Consider the following 16,289-nt stretch of genomic DNA (forward strand, 5'->3'; position numbering starts at 1 on the left):
TTCTATTGTATGTGTACAGACTTTGTTTATCCATTCATCCATTGATAGACACTAAAGTTGCTTCTACCTTTTGTCTACTGTGAATAATGTTGTTATGAACGTGAGACCCTGCTTTCAATTCTTTTGTGTACATACCCAGAAGCAAGACTGCTGGATCATATGGCAATTCTATTTTTAATTCTTAGAGGAACCACCATACTGTTTTCCGTAGTGGTCGCACCATTTTACATTCCCACCAATAGTGAACGAGGGTTCCAATTTTTCCATATCCTTGCCAATACCTGTGATTTTCTGTTACTGTTTTGTTGTTGTTGTTGTTGTTTGTTTTTAATAGCCATCCTAATGGATATGAGGTGGTATCTTACCATGGTTTTTACTTGCATTCCCCTAGTGATTAGTAATTCTGAGCATGTTTTCCTGTGCTTTGGCAATCTGCATACCATCTTTGGATAAATGTCTATTTAAGTCTATCAAAACTTTTAATTTAACATGTTTTCCCCCCTTTTCCTTTTTTGCTTGGATCATCTTTCTACCCACCAGTTCATCCCATCTCCATAACCCACATTAACACAGTACATCTTTGCATACTTTATCCATCTATATGTATTATATATGTACACATTTATAAAGGTTTTTGATTTACAAAAAATGGGATACTACACATATTCTGTCGCATCTTTGTGTTAACAGTTTTTTGTTGTTGTTGTTGTTAATGACTCAATAATATTCTGTGGTGTGGATTTATTTAGACATTCTTTAGAGAAGGGCATTCATAGTCTCTGTTTTCAGTCTTCTATGACTACAAAAAAACGTAGTGCTGAACATCTCTGTACACATACTAACTGGTGCTTATATTTTTACAGGATAAATTCCTAGGAGAGATAATAGAAGCTACTAGATTGTTTTCCAATTACGTGGTAGCAATTTATTTTTACACGAGTATTTCTGTTCTCTGCATCTCTGCCAGCAAGGTACTTTATCACTCTAATTTCTCCATCTTGCTGGGTATGAAATCTCTGTCACTTCACTAAACTAGGGAGTTTGAGTCTCTTTTTACATATATTTACCACCTAGATCTTCTCTGTTGTGATTGTCTTTTCATACCCTATGTCCATTTTTCTATTTTGTTGTTTGCTCCTTACTTGATAATCTATGAGTGCTCTGTTTATTATAAACATTAAAGTCTATCCTTTGAATTAGAAATAATTTTTCTAAATCTACTGTCTACTGACATTCTTTATAATATTTTGCTATGCAAATTTTTTATGTAGCCAAAAATAAGTTCTTTTCTAACTCCTGGGGTTCTAGTCTTGGTTAAGAAGCTCTCCTCCTCCCTTAGAATGTACTTGTTTCCTAGATTTTCCTCATATTAGTATCTATTTCTGGACTTTCTATTCTATATTATGCATATAGTATATCTGTGCAGACACTACCAGAGATTACAAGTACTGATTTTTTAGGGAAAAACTGAAATAACACTATGAAGCAACCAATGTAAAGGGAAAAAAAACACCTTCTCCTTTACCTGGATTCATCTACTGTAAACATTCTATTCCAACTGCTTTATCATTTGCACGTTATCTTTCTTTCTCCACACACACACAAGCATTAAAAAAAAAAAAAACCCACTGAAGGTTAAGTTACATGCATAATGTCCCCTTATCCCTAAAAACTTCAGTATACATTTCCTAAGAATGGGAATGTTCTTTTTATACAACCACAGTATAGTTTCTGATGTATTATTAAATTGAGTATGTCCAGTTATCAATAAAGAATTTCTTAAATAAGACACAAACTCGTGAAGAGAAAAATATATTTTGCTACATTAAAATTAAAGCTTTTGCTCAAGGAGAAGCATCACAAATAAGCTTAAAATAAGTCACATATTAGGAAAAGATATTGCAACAAAAGATCAGGATTCAGATTATGTAAAGAGCCCCTACAAATGAGTAAGAAAAAGACAAATAACCTAATAACAAAAAAATGGGTAAAGGGTATGAACAAGAAATTCACAGAAAACTTAAATGACCAATACAATAAATATGAAATAAGATACTCAGTAATCAAGGCAGTGCAAATTTAACTGATGAGATGCCATTCATACACACCAGGCTGGCAAAATTTTAAAAATTTGACAATATATAGTTTTGACAAAGCGGTAGAGATATGGGAACTCTACTTCAATGCTGGTTGGAATGTATATTGGTACCACCATTTTGGAGATTAACTTGGCAAAATCTAGTATAGCTGAAAATGCTCAAAAGCTAACAGCTCAGACATTCCATTTCTTGGTATATACCCTAGAGAAACTTTTGCTTCTATGCAACAAGAGGACAAAAAAATGACCACAGCAGGACTGATAGTTATAGAAAAAAATTGGAAATATCCTAATTGTCCATCAACTGGAAAATGGAAAAATTTTGGTATAGTCATTAATGGAATACTTACAGATACATGTATCAACACAGATAAATCTAGAAACAACACTGGAATGAAAAGGCAAATTGCAATATAATATATTCAGTATGAATCTTGTTATATAATGTTTAAAGATTTCCAAATCAATACATATAATATGGATGGATATTTAACAGATGAAATATAAAGGCATGTATGAAAACGAAAGATAAATTAATGAAAGTAGTTATCTCTAGGGAAGGAGGAAGGGGAATGGGATTTAGAAGGGATAATACAAGGGCCTCTATACTATTTTATTTATTTAAAATATGTATGAAGAAAATAAGGTATAATGTAGCACACAGGCATTTACTGTTACCTCTATTTTCATCTGTATATTTAAAATATTTCACAATATATAAAATTATATTTTAAAAGGACATTTACATAAAATGCAGTTACATGGAATAGTTAAAATAAATTATAACTTTAAAAAATAAATCTAAATGTGGGGAATAGTTTTCTTTCAGATAAATTATACACTAAATGCTATTAGGATATGCAGCATACCTTGCTATTAGGTACCAAGAAACAACTTCCCTTGAATTCTAATCTTGGTGCTAAAGGCCAGTTTAATTCCTAAAAAGTAATGTGAAACCCTATCAAAAACAAAACAGAAAGCAAAAATCTTTCTAAGATGTCTCTGATAAAAAAATAAGAACACAGAAATATATACATATATATCTCATCTAAACATTCATTTTCTGTATCAATCTTACATAGCTTAAAAAAAAACTAGATAAAGCAATAAGCGATGCTCAAGTAACATATATTTAAACATGATTTTTTTTTTTTTTTTTTTTTTTTTTTTTTTTTTCGGTACGCGGGTCTCTCACTGCTGTGGCCTCTCCCGTTGCGGAGCACAGGCTCTGGACGTGCAGCCTCAGCGGCCATGGCTCAGGGGCCTAGCTGCTCTGCGGCATGTGGGATCTTCCCGGACCGGGGCAGGAACCCATGTCCCCTGCATCGGCAGGTGGACTCTCAACCACTGCACCACCAGGGAAGCCCCTAAACATGATTTTTGATTGATGTGGCTTTACATTCAGGAAGGCAGAAAAATGTGTTCATATACACCAAAATGTGGGACTAGTTTTATACTAATAAAAAATAAGAGTGTAGACATATTTTTAAATTACTTACCACAATTACTGATTTTGCTTGTTCACAATACTGGAAGTCTCCATATCGAACAGACCTACGTCCCTGTAAATAAAGATATTTGAAATTAACTTGTAAAAATATTTATATTCAGTATTAATAACTTTTGAAACAGTAAACAAATAAACACAGTGTTATCTGAGCACATAACAACTCTGGTCAATTTTTTTTTTTTTTTGCGGTATGAGGGCCTCTCACTGTTGTGGCCTCTCTGGTTGCAGAGCACGGGCTCCGGACACGCAGGCTCAGCGGCCATGGCTCACGGGCCCAGCCGCTCCGTGGTATGTGGGATCTTCCTGGACCAGGGCACGAACCCGTGTCCCCTGCTTTGGCAGGCGGACTCTCAACCACTGCGCCACCAGGGAAGCCCTGGTCAATTTTTAATATCTACAATGTTTATTCTATTCATTAAGTTAAAAATTAAAATATTTTCCTTCAAAGCTATCGTAACATTTTTCAAGCCATTAATAAGTTCAAGTTGTTATCCTTGAACAACACAACATTTATTCTTCTAGGCTGCTATAATTTCTATTTTCATAACTGAATATTTCTAACCACTGTGTAGGATGAGAGCAACTGTATCTATGCTTCCTCCTAAACTTTCTGACAATAGCTTACAGTTATACCCAATATATATTTGGGTCAATATCCATATGAAATTAAAGAAAAATAGCCTAAACATATATACCTCTAACTCAATTTTCTAGGATAACTTATCTGTACTAAAAGTTTAATTTATTATGTGACATCAATATAATGAAATTACTTACATCTCGATCTACTGTAGTTGCAAAGCCAATGGCTTCTTTTTGTGTACAGTTAACAGCTTTCTGAAGAGTATAAATAACTTGTTCATAGGTATGAACCTCATCATTAAACAGCATGCAATAGTAGGTATCACTCTTCTCTCTGTGGGATAAAACATTAATTATATATTATCTATTTGCATATCATCTTGCTCCAGGATGATTAATTAAGAGCACACTTTGTTCTAGGGAACGTGCTAGGTACTAGGCACATACCTGTAATGAAGCCATCTGCGGTCCCCATACTCTATGACACTACCGGCTGGTGGGAAAGATAGATACTATACATATAATCTATGTGAATTGGCTTTTATCAAGAAGGATAGGATGCTAGAGTGGGATAAAACCAGTATGGGAGTTCAGAGAACTGCCAAAGAAGTAATTTGAGAGCTGAAGTCAGAATTGGCTATCAGTGGTGCTCAATTGGGGGCAATTCTCCTCTACCCTCCATAGATGACCACTGGGCAATGTCTGGAAACTTTTGGTTGTCATGACTGGGGTGGGAGTGCCACTGGCATCCAGTGGGTAAGGGCCAAGGATGCTGCTAAAAATTCTACAGTCCACCAGTTAGAGCCCATAATATCTGGCCCCCAAAGGCAACAGTGCGAAGGTTGAGAAACCATGGGCTAGAAGAAGTGAAAGCAAAGGCCCTGAGGTGGCAAAGGTAAATACTGGGAGCTGGAGCACAGGGAGGAAGGAGGAGATTAGTCTGGAGAGAGGCAGAAATCTTAAAGACCTTGTAATGGATTTCGATTTTGCCATCCTCAGGGCAATCAAAGATTTGAAAGAGTGAAATAGGAGCTATGGTCAGATTTGTCTTAAAGTTCACTTTGGCTATATGTGGAGAATGGACCATGAGAGACACAAGTGGATATGGCAGTCTAGTTAGGGACGTCATGTTGTCCAAGGATGAAATTAACGCAATTTGGACTAGGATAGTAGTAATGGAGATGAATAGAAGTAAACAACCTGACAGAGGGAGAACCAGCTGGACCTGAAATCTAAGTGGATATGCATGACTCAGGTTTCTGGGTAGATGAAATGCATTTACTAAGATGGGAAAACATTACAAGAGATGCAAGTTAGATTCTTTTCCCTTCTATGCTGGTGGTCCCAAACTTACAATGGAACAGAAAAATAAAAACACAACTCTTCTATTCTCTACGGTCTAAATTTGGATCTCAGATTTAGATCTTAGTTGGTCTCCAACTCAAAATAGATGAAGATAAAAGTCATGAGGTAACTAAGCCATTTTCAACATTTCCAAAAAAGGAATACTAACTCCTCATTTTACTAAAAAACAACCTACAACCTAATTATTTGGAACACTGTTGAGAAAGCAAAAAAGAAACACCACCAATGTCCTTTAGACTCTCACTTGTATTCAACCTTAACTGTGAATACAATTCCAACAAGCTTGGCTAGAATTAAAAGTAGAAGAGAAGCCTGCTTAAGGCAAGCACATTCATGCAGAAAAGTAAGCCCTTAACCTTAATACAGCTATAGCAGAATCCAGCTCTCTGGTCACAAATTTGCAAATCTCCTCAATAATCTAAGAACAAATGGTAAAAATGTTAGATGTACTCTAAAAGAAGCACAAAGTGTAGAATAAATTTTATACAGATTTAGAATCAAAAATGGTTAAAATTGAATTTGTGCATTTAGTCAAAGCAGAAAACTCACTTAGATCAAAGTGCTCATTCCCTAATCAAATCTCATAAACAAACAAAAAGAATTGTAGAGTTAACTTAACAGCTTTATCACACAGAGAAGAGAAAAATGTCTGTGCTTGAAACCAGTGGTAGAGCCTTGATGTGGCTAAAATATGGCTATAAATCAGCGAAAGCAACAGCAGGGAAAAACCTCTACCAATTAAATGGCTCACACATATTTAAAAACTATAAAACCAAGGTTATTATTATGCTGAAAACTAATTATTAAAAAAGATTATGTTCTATCCTAGCTGTATTAAAGTTAATTTGAGGAATTAGAATCAAAATGGTTAAAATTGAGTGTGAGCAAATACAAATACAAGGAATAAATGGGTTGTACTTACACCATCTCTAAATCTGGTGGCAATTCACTTTCCTTTTCCCAGGTTAATATCTCTACTGCATACCGAAACATAATAGCAAAAATGTTATAAGTTCTTGCTATCACATCTTCTGATAAATGCACAAGAGGATCCTGAAAGAACAGAAAAAAAAAAAAAGCAACCATGTTAAATGTACATGAATTCTCCTTTTTCCCATTCTGCCTCCCTCCTCAAAATACTACTGTAAAAAGCTGACCGATCTTCCAGCTTTAGCTTCTCTTCAATTTGATCCTACACGTTACATCTCAGCAAATCAAACTTCCTAAAACATTCTGTTCATAATAATCCATATTACTGAATCATACGAACCACAATATTCCACGGCACTCCAATGCCTAATAAATAAATCTAAAAATTTTAGAATGGCATTCTAGGATCTTTAAAACCTAACATCAAACCATGGTTACAGCTTCACATCTCTCTAATCCCCAATTTCCAGAATAAGCAAAGGAATGTTATCTAAGGATGGACAAGTAATATTTAGTTTTATAGGTATAAAGGAGAACCTGATTTTGAGGATTCTAAAGGGGAGAAGTCAACAAGGTCAGAAAACTGCTCCTTGATGTTGTTAAGAATCACTCACCTTCTCTCAGCGAGTCAAGTTGTGTATGTATTTAACAGAGAACTTCGTACATTAGACTTAACAGTGAATGAGCCACTAAATTTCAAGGTTAATGTAGAAAGGTATTACTATAAACATACTTTAAGGTTATCTTTCAGTCAAGGTTGGCAAAATGTTTTACACAATCTAATCTTAATGCTTTATCAAATCTAAACATGTTATTTAGCTTAATGGCTAAATAGTGTTATATTCATCTCTCAATAAGAAAATCAATATATTCCAACATCATGGAATGGGAACCAGCACATTCTTGAAAATATACATAAGGATACAGAACATTTTCGTGCATCTTCACCAAGGATCAGCTTAGTGGAACTGATATAAAACAAATGGAGAAGGAGAATAATATCAAGGATGAAGGAAAAAAGACAAAATTCCTAAAGGAGATGGGTCTAGGGCTTAAAGAGTGTAAGAAGAAGTAAAGTAAGAAAAAGATTTTCCAAAGTCTTACAGCACTTTTTACCTATAACTCTTCTCAATAAACTGCTTTATATGTCCCATCAAAAAAAACTTTTTTTTATACTGCTACCAAGGTTTGCTACTATTTCTTATGGAGACTTTAGAAGTTAACATGGCAAAACCACCTGTTACAAAGTAGGTATTGGAACTGGTACCTTCTGGGTATTCATAAAAGAGTGGCTATTAATCATAATACGAACCTCACACTGTACTAAAATAGAAAGTAGAACCAAAACTCAGTTTTCTTCGTGATACCATCTCACTATACAGTCATTCCATTTCTTACAATTACGTCCCATAATACAAGACATTTAGAGGATTGAAGAATTATGATAAACAGGATATATAAGAATTAAATGGTGTTGGGACAGAAACAACCACCAATTCTTGAGAATCCAAGCCAGTAGCGTCCAAACTCTGTTCTAAAAATCCCAGGGCCTGGTAGGGATGTTTCCTATTTGAAATACACACCAGTTTAAAAACATATGATTATCCATATTTTTATTTATTTATTATTATTTTTTTTGCGGTACGTGGGCCTCTCACTGTTGTGGCCTCTCCCATTGCAGAGCACAGGCTCCGGACGCGCAGGCTCAGCGGCCATGGTCACGGGCCCAGCAGCTCCGCGGCACGTGGGATCTTCCCCAACCGGGGCACGAACCGCATCCCCTGCATCGGCAGGCGGACTCTCAACCACTGCGCCACCAGGGAAGCCCATGATTATCCAAATTTTTAAATGGCCTATGGATATAGATTCTTCTGCCATCTTTGTATGCACATGTTAACTTCTTGAAAATGGGTTACTGATTAAAAAACATTATTTCTGAAGTGAAGAGATGCTAGGCTGTGCAAGTCTACTCGTGTACAATGGTAAATTAAACTCTATTTGAAAAGACTTCTGTTCCAAGTGCTCGTATCACAGCATAAGTCAGTTGGAATGAGAAAATAAATAACCATCTTATCCTATGTTGTATTATCTAAGACGAATAATTGATTTTGGTGACATTTATGTTAGAGAATGCAAGCCTTTGTGAGTCAACTTTGATTTATTCTTCTTCCAAACTAGAAGAATAGTATGCTGTTAAAAAGGTTACCTGTGGTTGGGACTTCCCTGGTGGTCCAGTGGTAAAGAATCCGCCTTATGATGCAGGGGACGCGGGTTCGATCCCTGGTCAGGGAACTAAGATCCTACATGCTGCAAGGCAACTAAGCCCATGCACCAAAATACTGAGCCTGTGTGCCGCAAACTATGGAGCCCATGCGCTCTGGAACCTGCGCGCCATGATTACAGAGCCCACGCACCCTGAAGCCTGCGTGCCGCAACTAGACAAGAGAAAACCTGCCGCCACAACTAGAGAGAAGCCCACGCACCACAATGAAGAGCCTGCACGCTGCAATGAAAGGTCCCGCGTGCAGCAACTAGACCCGATGCAGCCAAAAAAATCAATCAATCAATCTTAAAAAAAAAAAAAGAAAAGTAAGCACATATTATAATAGAGTTTAACTGTTGTCATATGCAAATAAGGTATGAATGAGGGTTTTCTCCACACTGTCCAACTAAAACTAGAAACCAAAGTTATGAATCGATTTTCTAACAAGAAATAATATACATTCCAACTTATAAAAATAAATTCATTAGTAATACTGCTTTTATCTGTTTTATTATTGGAATTTCTTAATTAAAATTTTATTTAAAAAAATTCCACTGCCAAAAAATGTTTTCAAAAACCAGTATACTGTACTGTCAGAGTTGTCTATACTACCTAGGTTTAAAGCCCAGCTCTAGCACTTACTGTGTGGGACACTGTAGGCAAGTTTCTTAATCTAAGACTCAAGCTTTCACAGCTATAAAATATGGATAACAGTAGTATTTATCTTACAGGGTTGTTCTGAGAATTAAATGAGATAAACCAAGAATCGTATTTAGCATGATATTCAGCTACTAGTTACCACTGATCTGTATTCAAATGGGATGAAAGCAGCATTGATAAGTGAAAATTTCAGATAAAAAATTTTTCACTGAGGTTGTTCATTCAGTTATTATATGTTATTGAATTAAATTTCATTTCGAAAAGGATTTACAGCAACTTTTTTTGGCCAAGTGCAGCTTGTGGGATCGTAGTTGCCCGACCAGGGATTGAACCTGTGCTCTTGTCAGTGAAAACATGGAGTCCTAACCACTGGACCTCCAGGGAATTCCCCTTCAGCAACTAGAATACATCCAGTGTAATAAAACAGTATTAAAAAATAGATATACAAAGCAGGTAAAATGAAAATAAAGGAAGGAAAATAAACTGAAGTCAAGATAACATCTATTTATAAATGCCAATCATATAAATTTCCATATAGCTACTACAGACAAGCTGTTTTCAAGATGCCCCAACAAAAGGAAACACAGTCAGTTACCAGACTCACACCAAGAGAAATGTAACATTTCCTAATGCAGAGACTTAAGACAAATCTCTTACGGTTTTTATAAAGATCAACAAAGGAGACACTAGGAAAGGTACCATCCCACCAGCCTCCGTACTCACCCCCCATGCTCAAGGGCCCATTTGGAAAACTAGATGGGCATTTATTGTTGTCATGGTGATGGAAGATGTTATTACCATTTAATGAGTGGGAATTAGGTATAATAAACACAGTGCTTCTGACAGTGTACACCTGGGGTCAGTAAAGTTTTTCTATAAAGAGGCACTAAGTATTTCAGTTTTTGCAGGCTACAGGGTCTCTGTCATAGCTAGTCAGTTTTGCTGTTGTAGTGGAAAAGCAGCTACAGACAATACATGAACAATTAAGCGTGGCTGTGTTGCAATAAAATTTTATTTATGGATGATGAAATTTGAATTTCACATAAATCTTCACATGCCACGAAATACTACCCTTATTCATTTTTCTTCAACTATTTAAAAAATATAAAAACCATTCTTGGATTATGGTGGTGCCAGTAACAGGGTGCAGACAAGATCCGGCCTGTGGGGCCAGGGTTTGCTGATCCCTGGCCTGTACAATGAAGAATGTCCCACCTCAAATGCCAAAAGTTGAGAAGACCTGTGGAACTTCTAAACACTACCCCAACAGAAGTATATAATCAAAATTTTTTATAACTTTTTCTTAAAATGTAGGCTGAATGTATAACAAAAAAATTATATTCAATAAAAACAATTCTATGACAGGCTAAAAAGGTTCATTTCAAATATTATATAGCTTTCTTCCATTTCAAGCATAAAATAGAAAAACCCTAGATAATGTATGGATTTAGTGAGTGGGGACCAGGTATGCTAAATATAATGTTATCTGTTATCTTTTTAATATCTTATAGTCTTTTCTCGAAGACTTCATTTCTCTTAACTGAATTCTTAAATAGGAATTAAATGGCAAAGTCTGGAGGTTCGATTCTCTGTCAAGTTGCTGGAATATATATTCTCTAGGCAGGACCATACAATTTCAGCCAGGCAGGTTATTTTGCTGGCATCTTCTAAAAATTCAGGAAACTAACCAAAGTCTTCATTATTTGATAGCTACCCCACTAATGTATGAGGATAAAGCCAAGAGAGTAACTGCAGGCAGATTCATAATTTTTCTTAGAAAATTTAAAGCGAACAATCTGGTGGTGTCTAGTACATTCATAATGTTGAGCCACAATCACCTCTATCTAGTTCTAAAACATTTCTATCACTTCAACAAAGTAAAACCCCTTACCCATTAAGCAGTTTTTCTCCATTTTTCCCTTCCCTATTCCCTGGCAACCACCAGTCTGTGTTCTCTACAGATGTATTTATTCTGGATATTGCACATAAATGGAATCATACAGTATGTGACCCTTTGAGTCTGGCTTCTTTCACTTAGCATGATGTTTTGAAAGTTCATCCACGTTGCAACATGTATCAGTACTTCATTCCTTTTTACAGCTAAGTAATATTACACTGTATGTTTATCCATTCACATACTGATAGACATTTTGACTGTTTCCACCTTTTGGCTATTATGAATAATGCTGCTACTAATGTGTGTGCATGTACTTATTTGAATACTTGTTTTTAATTCTTTTGGGTATATACCTAGAAGTGAAATTACAGGCTTACATGGCAATGTTTAACATTTGAGGAATAGCCAAACTGTTTTCCACAGTGCTAAATCATTTTGCATTCCCACTAGCACTGTACAGAGTTCCAGTTTCTCTATAGCCTCGCCAACACCTATTTGCCACTTTTTTGATTACAGCCATCCTAGTGGGTGTGAAGTGGTATCTCACTGTGGTTTTGATTTACATTTCCCTAATGACTAATACTCTTGAGCATGTTTTCATGTGTTTGTTGGTCACCTGTATTACATCTTCTTTGGAGAAATGTCTATTCAGGTCCTTTGGCCATTTTTAATTGTGTTTTTTGTTGTTGAGTTGTAAGATATATATTCTGGATACCAGACACTTATCAGATATGACTTGCAAATATTTTCTCCCAGTCCTAAAGTTTTACACTAGCTTTCCATTTTTTTTCAAAAGCAAAACCATTTTTTCCAAATATGTCTTTGTTTGCCTTGTTTATATTTTTATATACAGAATGCCAACCCAGTATGTAAGAGATAAAAACAGAGCTGCTCCAATTGCAGTGGAGAAATCTGAAACCCTGATCACTTGGCATCTCTCTGTAGCAAATCCTAAAGCACATGCACAAAGCAAACAAAACACAAACAAATATATATGTGTTCTATAGCACTGAATCATTCTGCACAAATTTTCATCTGTCTAAAACACAGTGAAACACAGTCTAAAAGATACTGTCCTACACCATAAGTTCTCTGGTCATTCTGTTAAAATATCTGAGACCAGGAAGACGTGCACTAGGAAGGACTATTAATGTCCACTTGCCCCAAATCGGTATCAGACCTACTTACTAACAATGCATACGTTCTTTTAATGTACCCACCTCTCTGCCATTTAAAATTAAAATCTGAAATAAGGATCTTAAATCAAACATCAGATTGTCACAAACGGCAGAGTTCCAAGTATTTATTTAGTGAGAGCCTATTATATCATTACAAATATCATTTAGAGAAAAATAATAAAGGATCAACAACAATTTTAGAAAGCACATATTTACAGCTAGAACGAGTATAACTTGTATTGAGCTATCATCCCAATGTTTGGTCCCATCACATATCCAATGACATTGATTTACCAGGAGATGATGAGTAGGATTGGCTGCCATGTAGGACTACAGAAAAGAAAGGTATCTGATCTACAAAGTCTTAGTCATAACACAAACAAAAACCAACTAAGTTAACTGATCTACATATATAGGAAAAATAATCCCTTTAATAATAAATGAGGACTAAAAAAACTCATATATGCTTAAAATAAAACAAACAAATGCAAAAGTCCAAATTAAATTAAATTTCTAGAATTTCAAGTGTGTTCTACTAGTAATGGTATGCCATCCATAAAATGCAAAAAACTTTCGAAGTATATACTTGGTCACTGTTAATAGTGAGAGGACTACTGATATTTTACTTATCCATTGCTATATTATAACCTAATGCTTATGTCTGAAAATATTTCAAACACATGGTTAAGACAGTATTTCCTTAGGAACAATTTTGTGAAAATGTTTTTACCTCTTCTTCCTCAATTTCAGAGGTGTTAAGTTCATGTTTCTGACAGTAAGGACCCTCTTTCCAAGCTTCAGTATCACCACAGTCACAGAAACCTCCACCTCCTGATGTTGTCATCTTGAAAAAAAATTGTAAAGTATCTTGTCAATAAGTATTTACTGAGGGGCTATCGGATTATAAATAGGAATATCAAGTGCTAAGGGAATAACATTGCTGAAGTGTTAATTTCTTTGGAGGGATAAAATTAAATAAAATGCCAAACCTCTCAATGTTTTAAAGCTGATTTTAAATAAGCCTATAGGCTAATTTAAGTGATTTCAAAATAAAATAAGCTACTCTGTAGTGTCTAGCAAGCTACAGCTATTTTAAAGAGGTAAAATATGTCCACTTGCATGACTTCCTAATTAGGAAAATAACAAGGGTTTTCTTGCTAGGTTTTGGCTAAATTGGTATATTGCTGGTATCTATGCTACCAGGTTATAACATAACAGATTCAAGAGTGACAAAGATTCCTATAGCTGCTGTCTTCTACAAAAGTCTAATAAGAGTGCATCTGCATTAGAGAAAGTGACCAAAAAAACTATAGAAATAGTTTATTTTTCTTTTCTAACACTCTCTAAATAGCATTCTTTGAAAAGGAAACATGGAGTGCCTAGTCGTAAAACCTTTTACCACCTGTGGGCTTCAAAATTATTCAAGCTTCCTTAAGACTTAGCAATGATTCAAGGAATCTGGCAAGATAAAACCTATTATTTAATAATTAGTAGACTGGAAATTTTGCTTTTTTAAAAAATACTGTGAGAGTTTATGGATGGGTATGAGAAGGAAATTTTAGAAAGAGCCTTTCATATTTTGCCCAAAGTAAGTATTTGTGTGTTACATATCACAGGGTAATTAATGTAAACTCACAAATGACAGTTATTCTTAGGGGCTGCAAAGATATATGCCAAGAAACATGGGCAGGCAGCCATATGGAAAATGATAACCTCACCCTATAGCTTTTATGTGTGTTCTGGTAACCAAAGATAGGTAGAACAGTTTAAAGGAAACTAGGATTCTCTTACTGATTTATGAAAATAAAAAGAACATATAAAAATATGAATTCAATTTTGCAGCTGTTTTAGTTCACTGTTAACAATACTCGGGTAGAGTAAATAAAAACAAACAGGAGGAAAAGTCCTGAATCAAAAGTCTTGAATTAATAAGAAGATTGCAATATTTCTTCTCTATTTTTATTTGAGATTAGGGTGAAAAATTCCAGCTAGTAACAGTTCCCTAAATTTTTGAATGCTCACAGCTCTGTCTTCAGCATCCAGTAGAGGAACCAGGACAGGCTTAGCAATAATCTGCCTATGTATTTTGTATCCCTGACTTAAAAACAAACATACTTGATTTTTGGAAAAGTACTGATTGCATTACAGCAGTTAAAAAAAAATTGATTAGTCTTATGTTCTGAAGTTGGCCCTTTTCTACATTGTACTAGATGCCTCTTTAATATTAAGAAATGACAATTCTGTAGAAGCTGACCAATAGATAGAACCATTTCTTAAAGGTATAATCCTGTCACTTTTACTTAATTGCTCACTCATCTCCCTTCAGAACCTCCCTCTTGCATTTTAACTCTCACCTTTATCCTCTAATTTTTGATAGCTTGCTTTATAAACCTAGAATTATAAAGATAATAAACATTAAAAAATAACAAAACTAGTTGAAAACCAATACTGAAAGAGCTGCTATCTATAGTCTTTTAATCTTAAACCATGTGTTCCATGAAATCTGGATTCATAATTCATCTCTACACTGCCATCGTATGTTTAATGGTATTTGAGTAACACATTTCTTAAACCACTCTCTCCTGTTTCAGTGTTAAATCTTGGAATTTTAAAAAGAAAAGGTACTGAGTATAAAATTCAATACTAGGTGTGGTTATTATCTGGATATTACTAACCCTATATCGATGGTCTCTGTGAATACTTCCCAAAAAGCACTCCATGCATAAAACACAAGTTGGATCAACTGCACAGTCTCTGTAAAGTTAAAGAAAAAAAAAATCAGAGTGTCATAAAATAACTGTATATTTTACCACATAATATTTCAAATTGGAATCCATCTTGGAAGAACCAGAATAGTGAAATGCCTTAGTGTTAGAAGAAAAGAAATTAGTTTTCCCAAAGATCTGTCAGATCTTTGATCAATGGAGTCAGCTTAAGAACCTGCTTCTCATACTGGATGTGCACTAGGGGGTCTTAGAAGGCACATATTACTAGAATGGCAATTTTCCCTAAATATTGAGGGAAATCCTATTTTATATTAAAACACACAGATGTATATGGGATAGATTTTAAATATTATAAATTCTTAAGATATTTTAACTAATTTAAATGGCAATAACATATTAAGTGTTCAGTATACAGGCTGACATGGGCCTCCACACTCGGTCTGTATATCTGATGGTCACACAACACCTATGGTTCATAAGACATCCTGATGGGGGAGTAGGAGTTCCACAAAGTGAATGGGTTGACAGTGGTGCCTTTGATCATTTCATTTGCTTTTATCATACTGCAATTTAGATACATTTACAGATCATATCTTAAATAATTTCTATGATTCTATGAAATGAGATGGGGAGTCATGAAAATCTTTAAATTTCCCCTTATCCTTGTTTCTGTATCGCATAGGCAACCACCCTACTATGCCTACTGTGTGCCCTTTAATTTGTATGTGTTCTTGCAAAATGTTTTGGAATGCATGTATTTAAAAAAAATTTTATTTTTTAAACTGTAGTTGATTTACAATATTTTATTAGTTTCACGTGTACAGCAAAGTGATTTGGATATATATATGTGTGTGTGTATATATATATATTTCAGATTCTTTTCCATTATAGGTTATTACAAGATGCTGAATATAGTTTCCTGTGCTATACAGTAAATCCTTATTGTTTACTGAGTGCATGTATTTTTTTTTTTTTTTTTTGCGGTACGCGGGCCTCTCACTGCTGTGGCCTCTCCCACTGCGGAGCACAGGCTCCGGACGTGCAGGCTCAGCGGCCATGGATCACGGGCCCAGCCACTCC

General features: G+C 35.1%; 1 protein-coding gene across 5 annotated transcripts in view; it reads right to left on the minus strand.

Annotated features, from left to right (window-relative positions):
• The window catches only part of UBR2 (ubiquitin protein ligase E3 component n-recognin 2), a 117,492-nt gene that overhangs the window by 67,541 nt on the left and 33,662 nt on the right, over positions 1-16,289 (minus strand). For all 5 annotated transcript variants that reach the window (XM_060109253.1, XM_060109254.1, XM_060109250.1 and 2 more), the window contains exons 3-7: positions 15,159-15,237; positions 13,214-13,327; positions 6,478-6,608; positions 4,386-4,524; positions 3,598-3,660 (exon numbers count right to left, since the gene is read on the minus strand). In XM_060109253.1, coding sequence (XP_059965236.1) covers positions 3,598-3,660; positions 4,386-4,524; positions 6,478-6,608; positions 13,214-13,327; positions 15,159-15,237 — 526 coding nt within the window. The remainder of the gene's footprint in view (positions 1-3,597; positions 3,661-4,385; positions 4,525-6,477; positions 6,609-13,213; positions 13,328-15,158; positions 15,238-16,289) is intronic.

Source organism: Mesoplodon densirostris, chromosome 10 (assembly GCF_025265405.1).
Source record: "Mesoplodon densirostris isolate mMesDen1 chromosome 10, mMesDen1 primary haplotype, whole genome shotgun sequence".
NCBI lineage: Eukaryota > Metazoa > Chordata > Mammalia > Artiodactyla > Ziphiidae > Mesoplodon > Mesoplodon densirostris.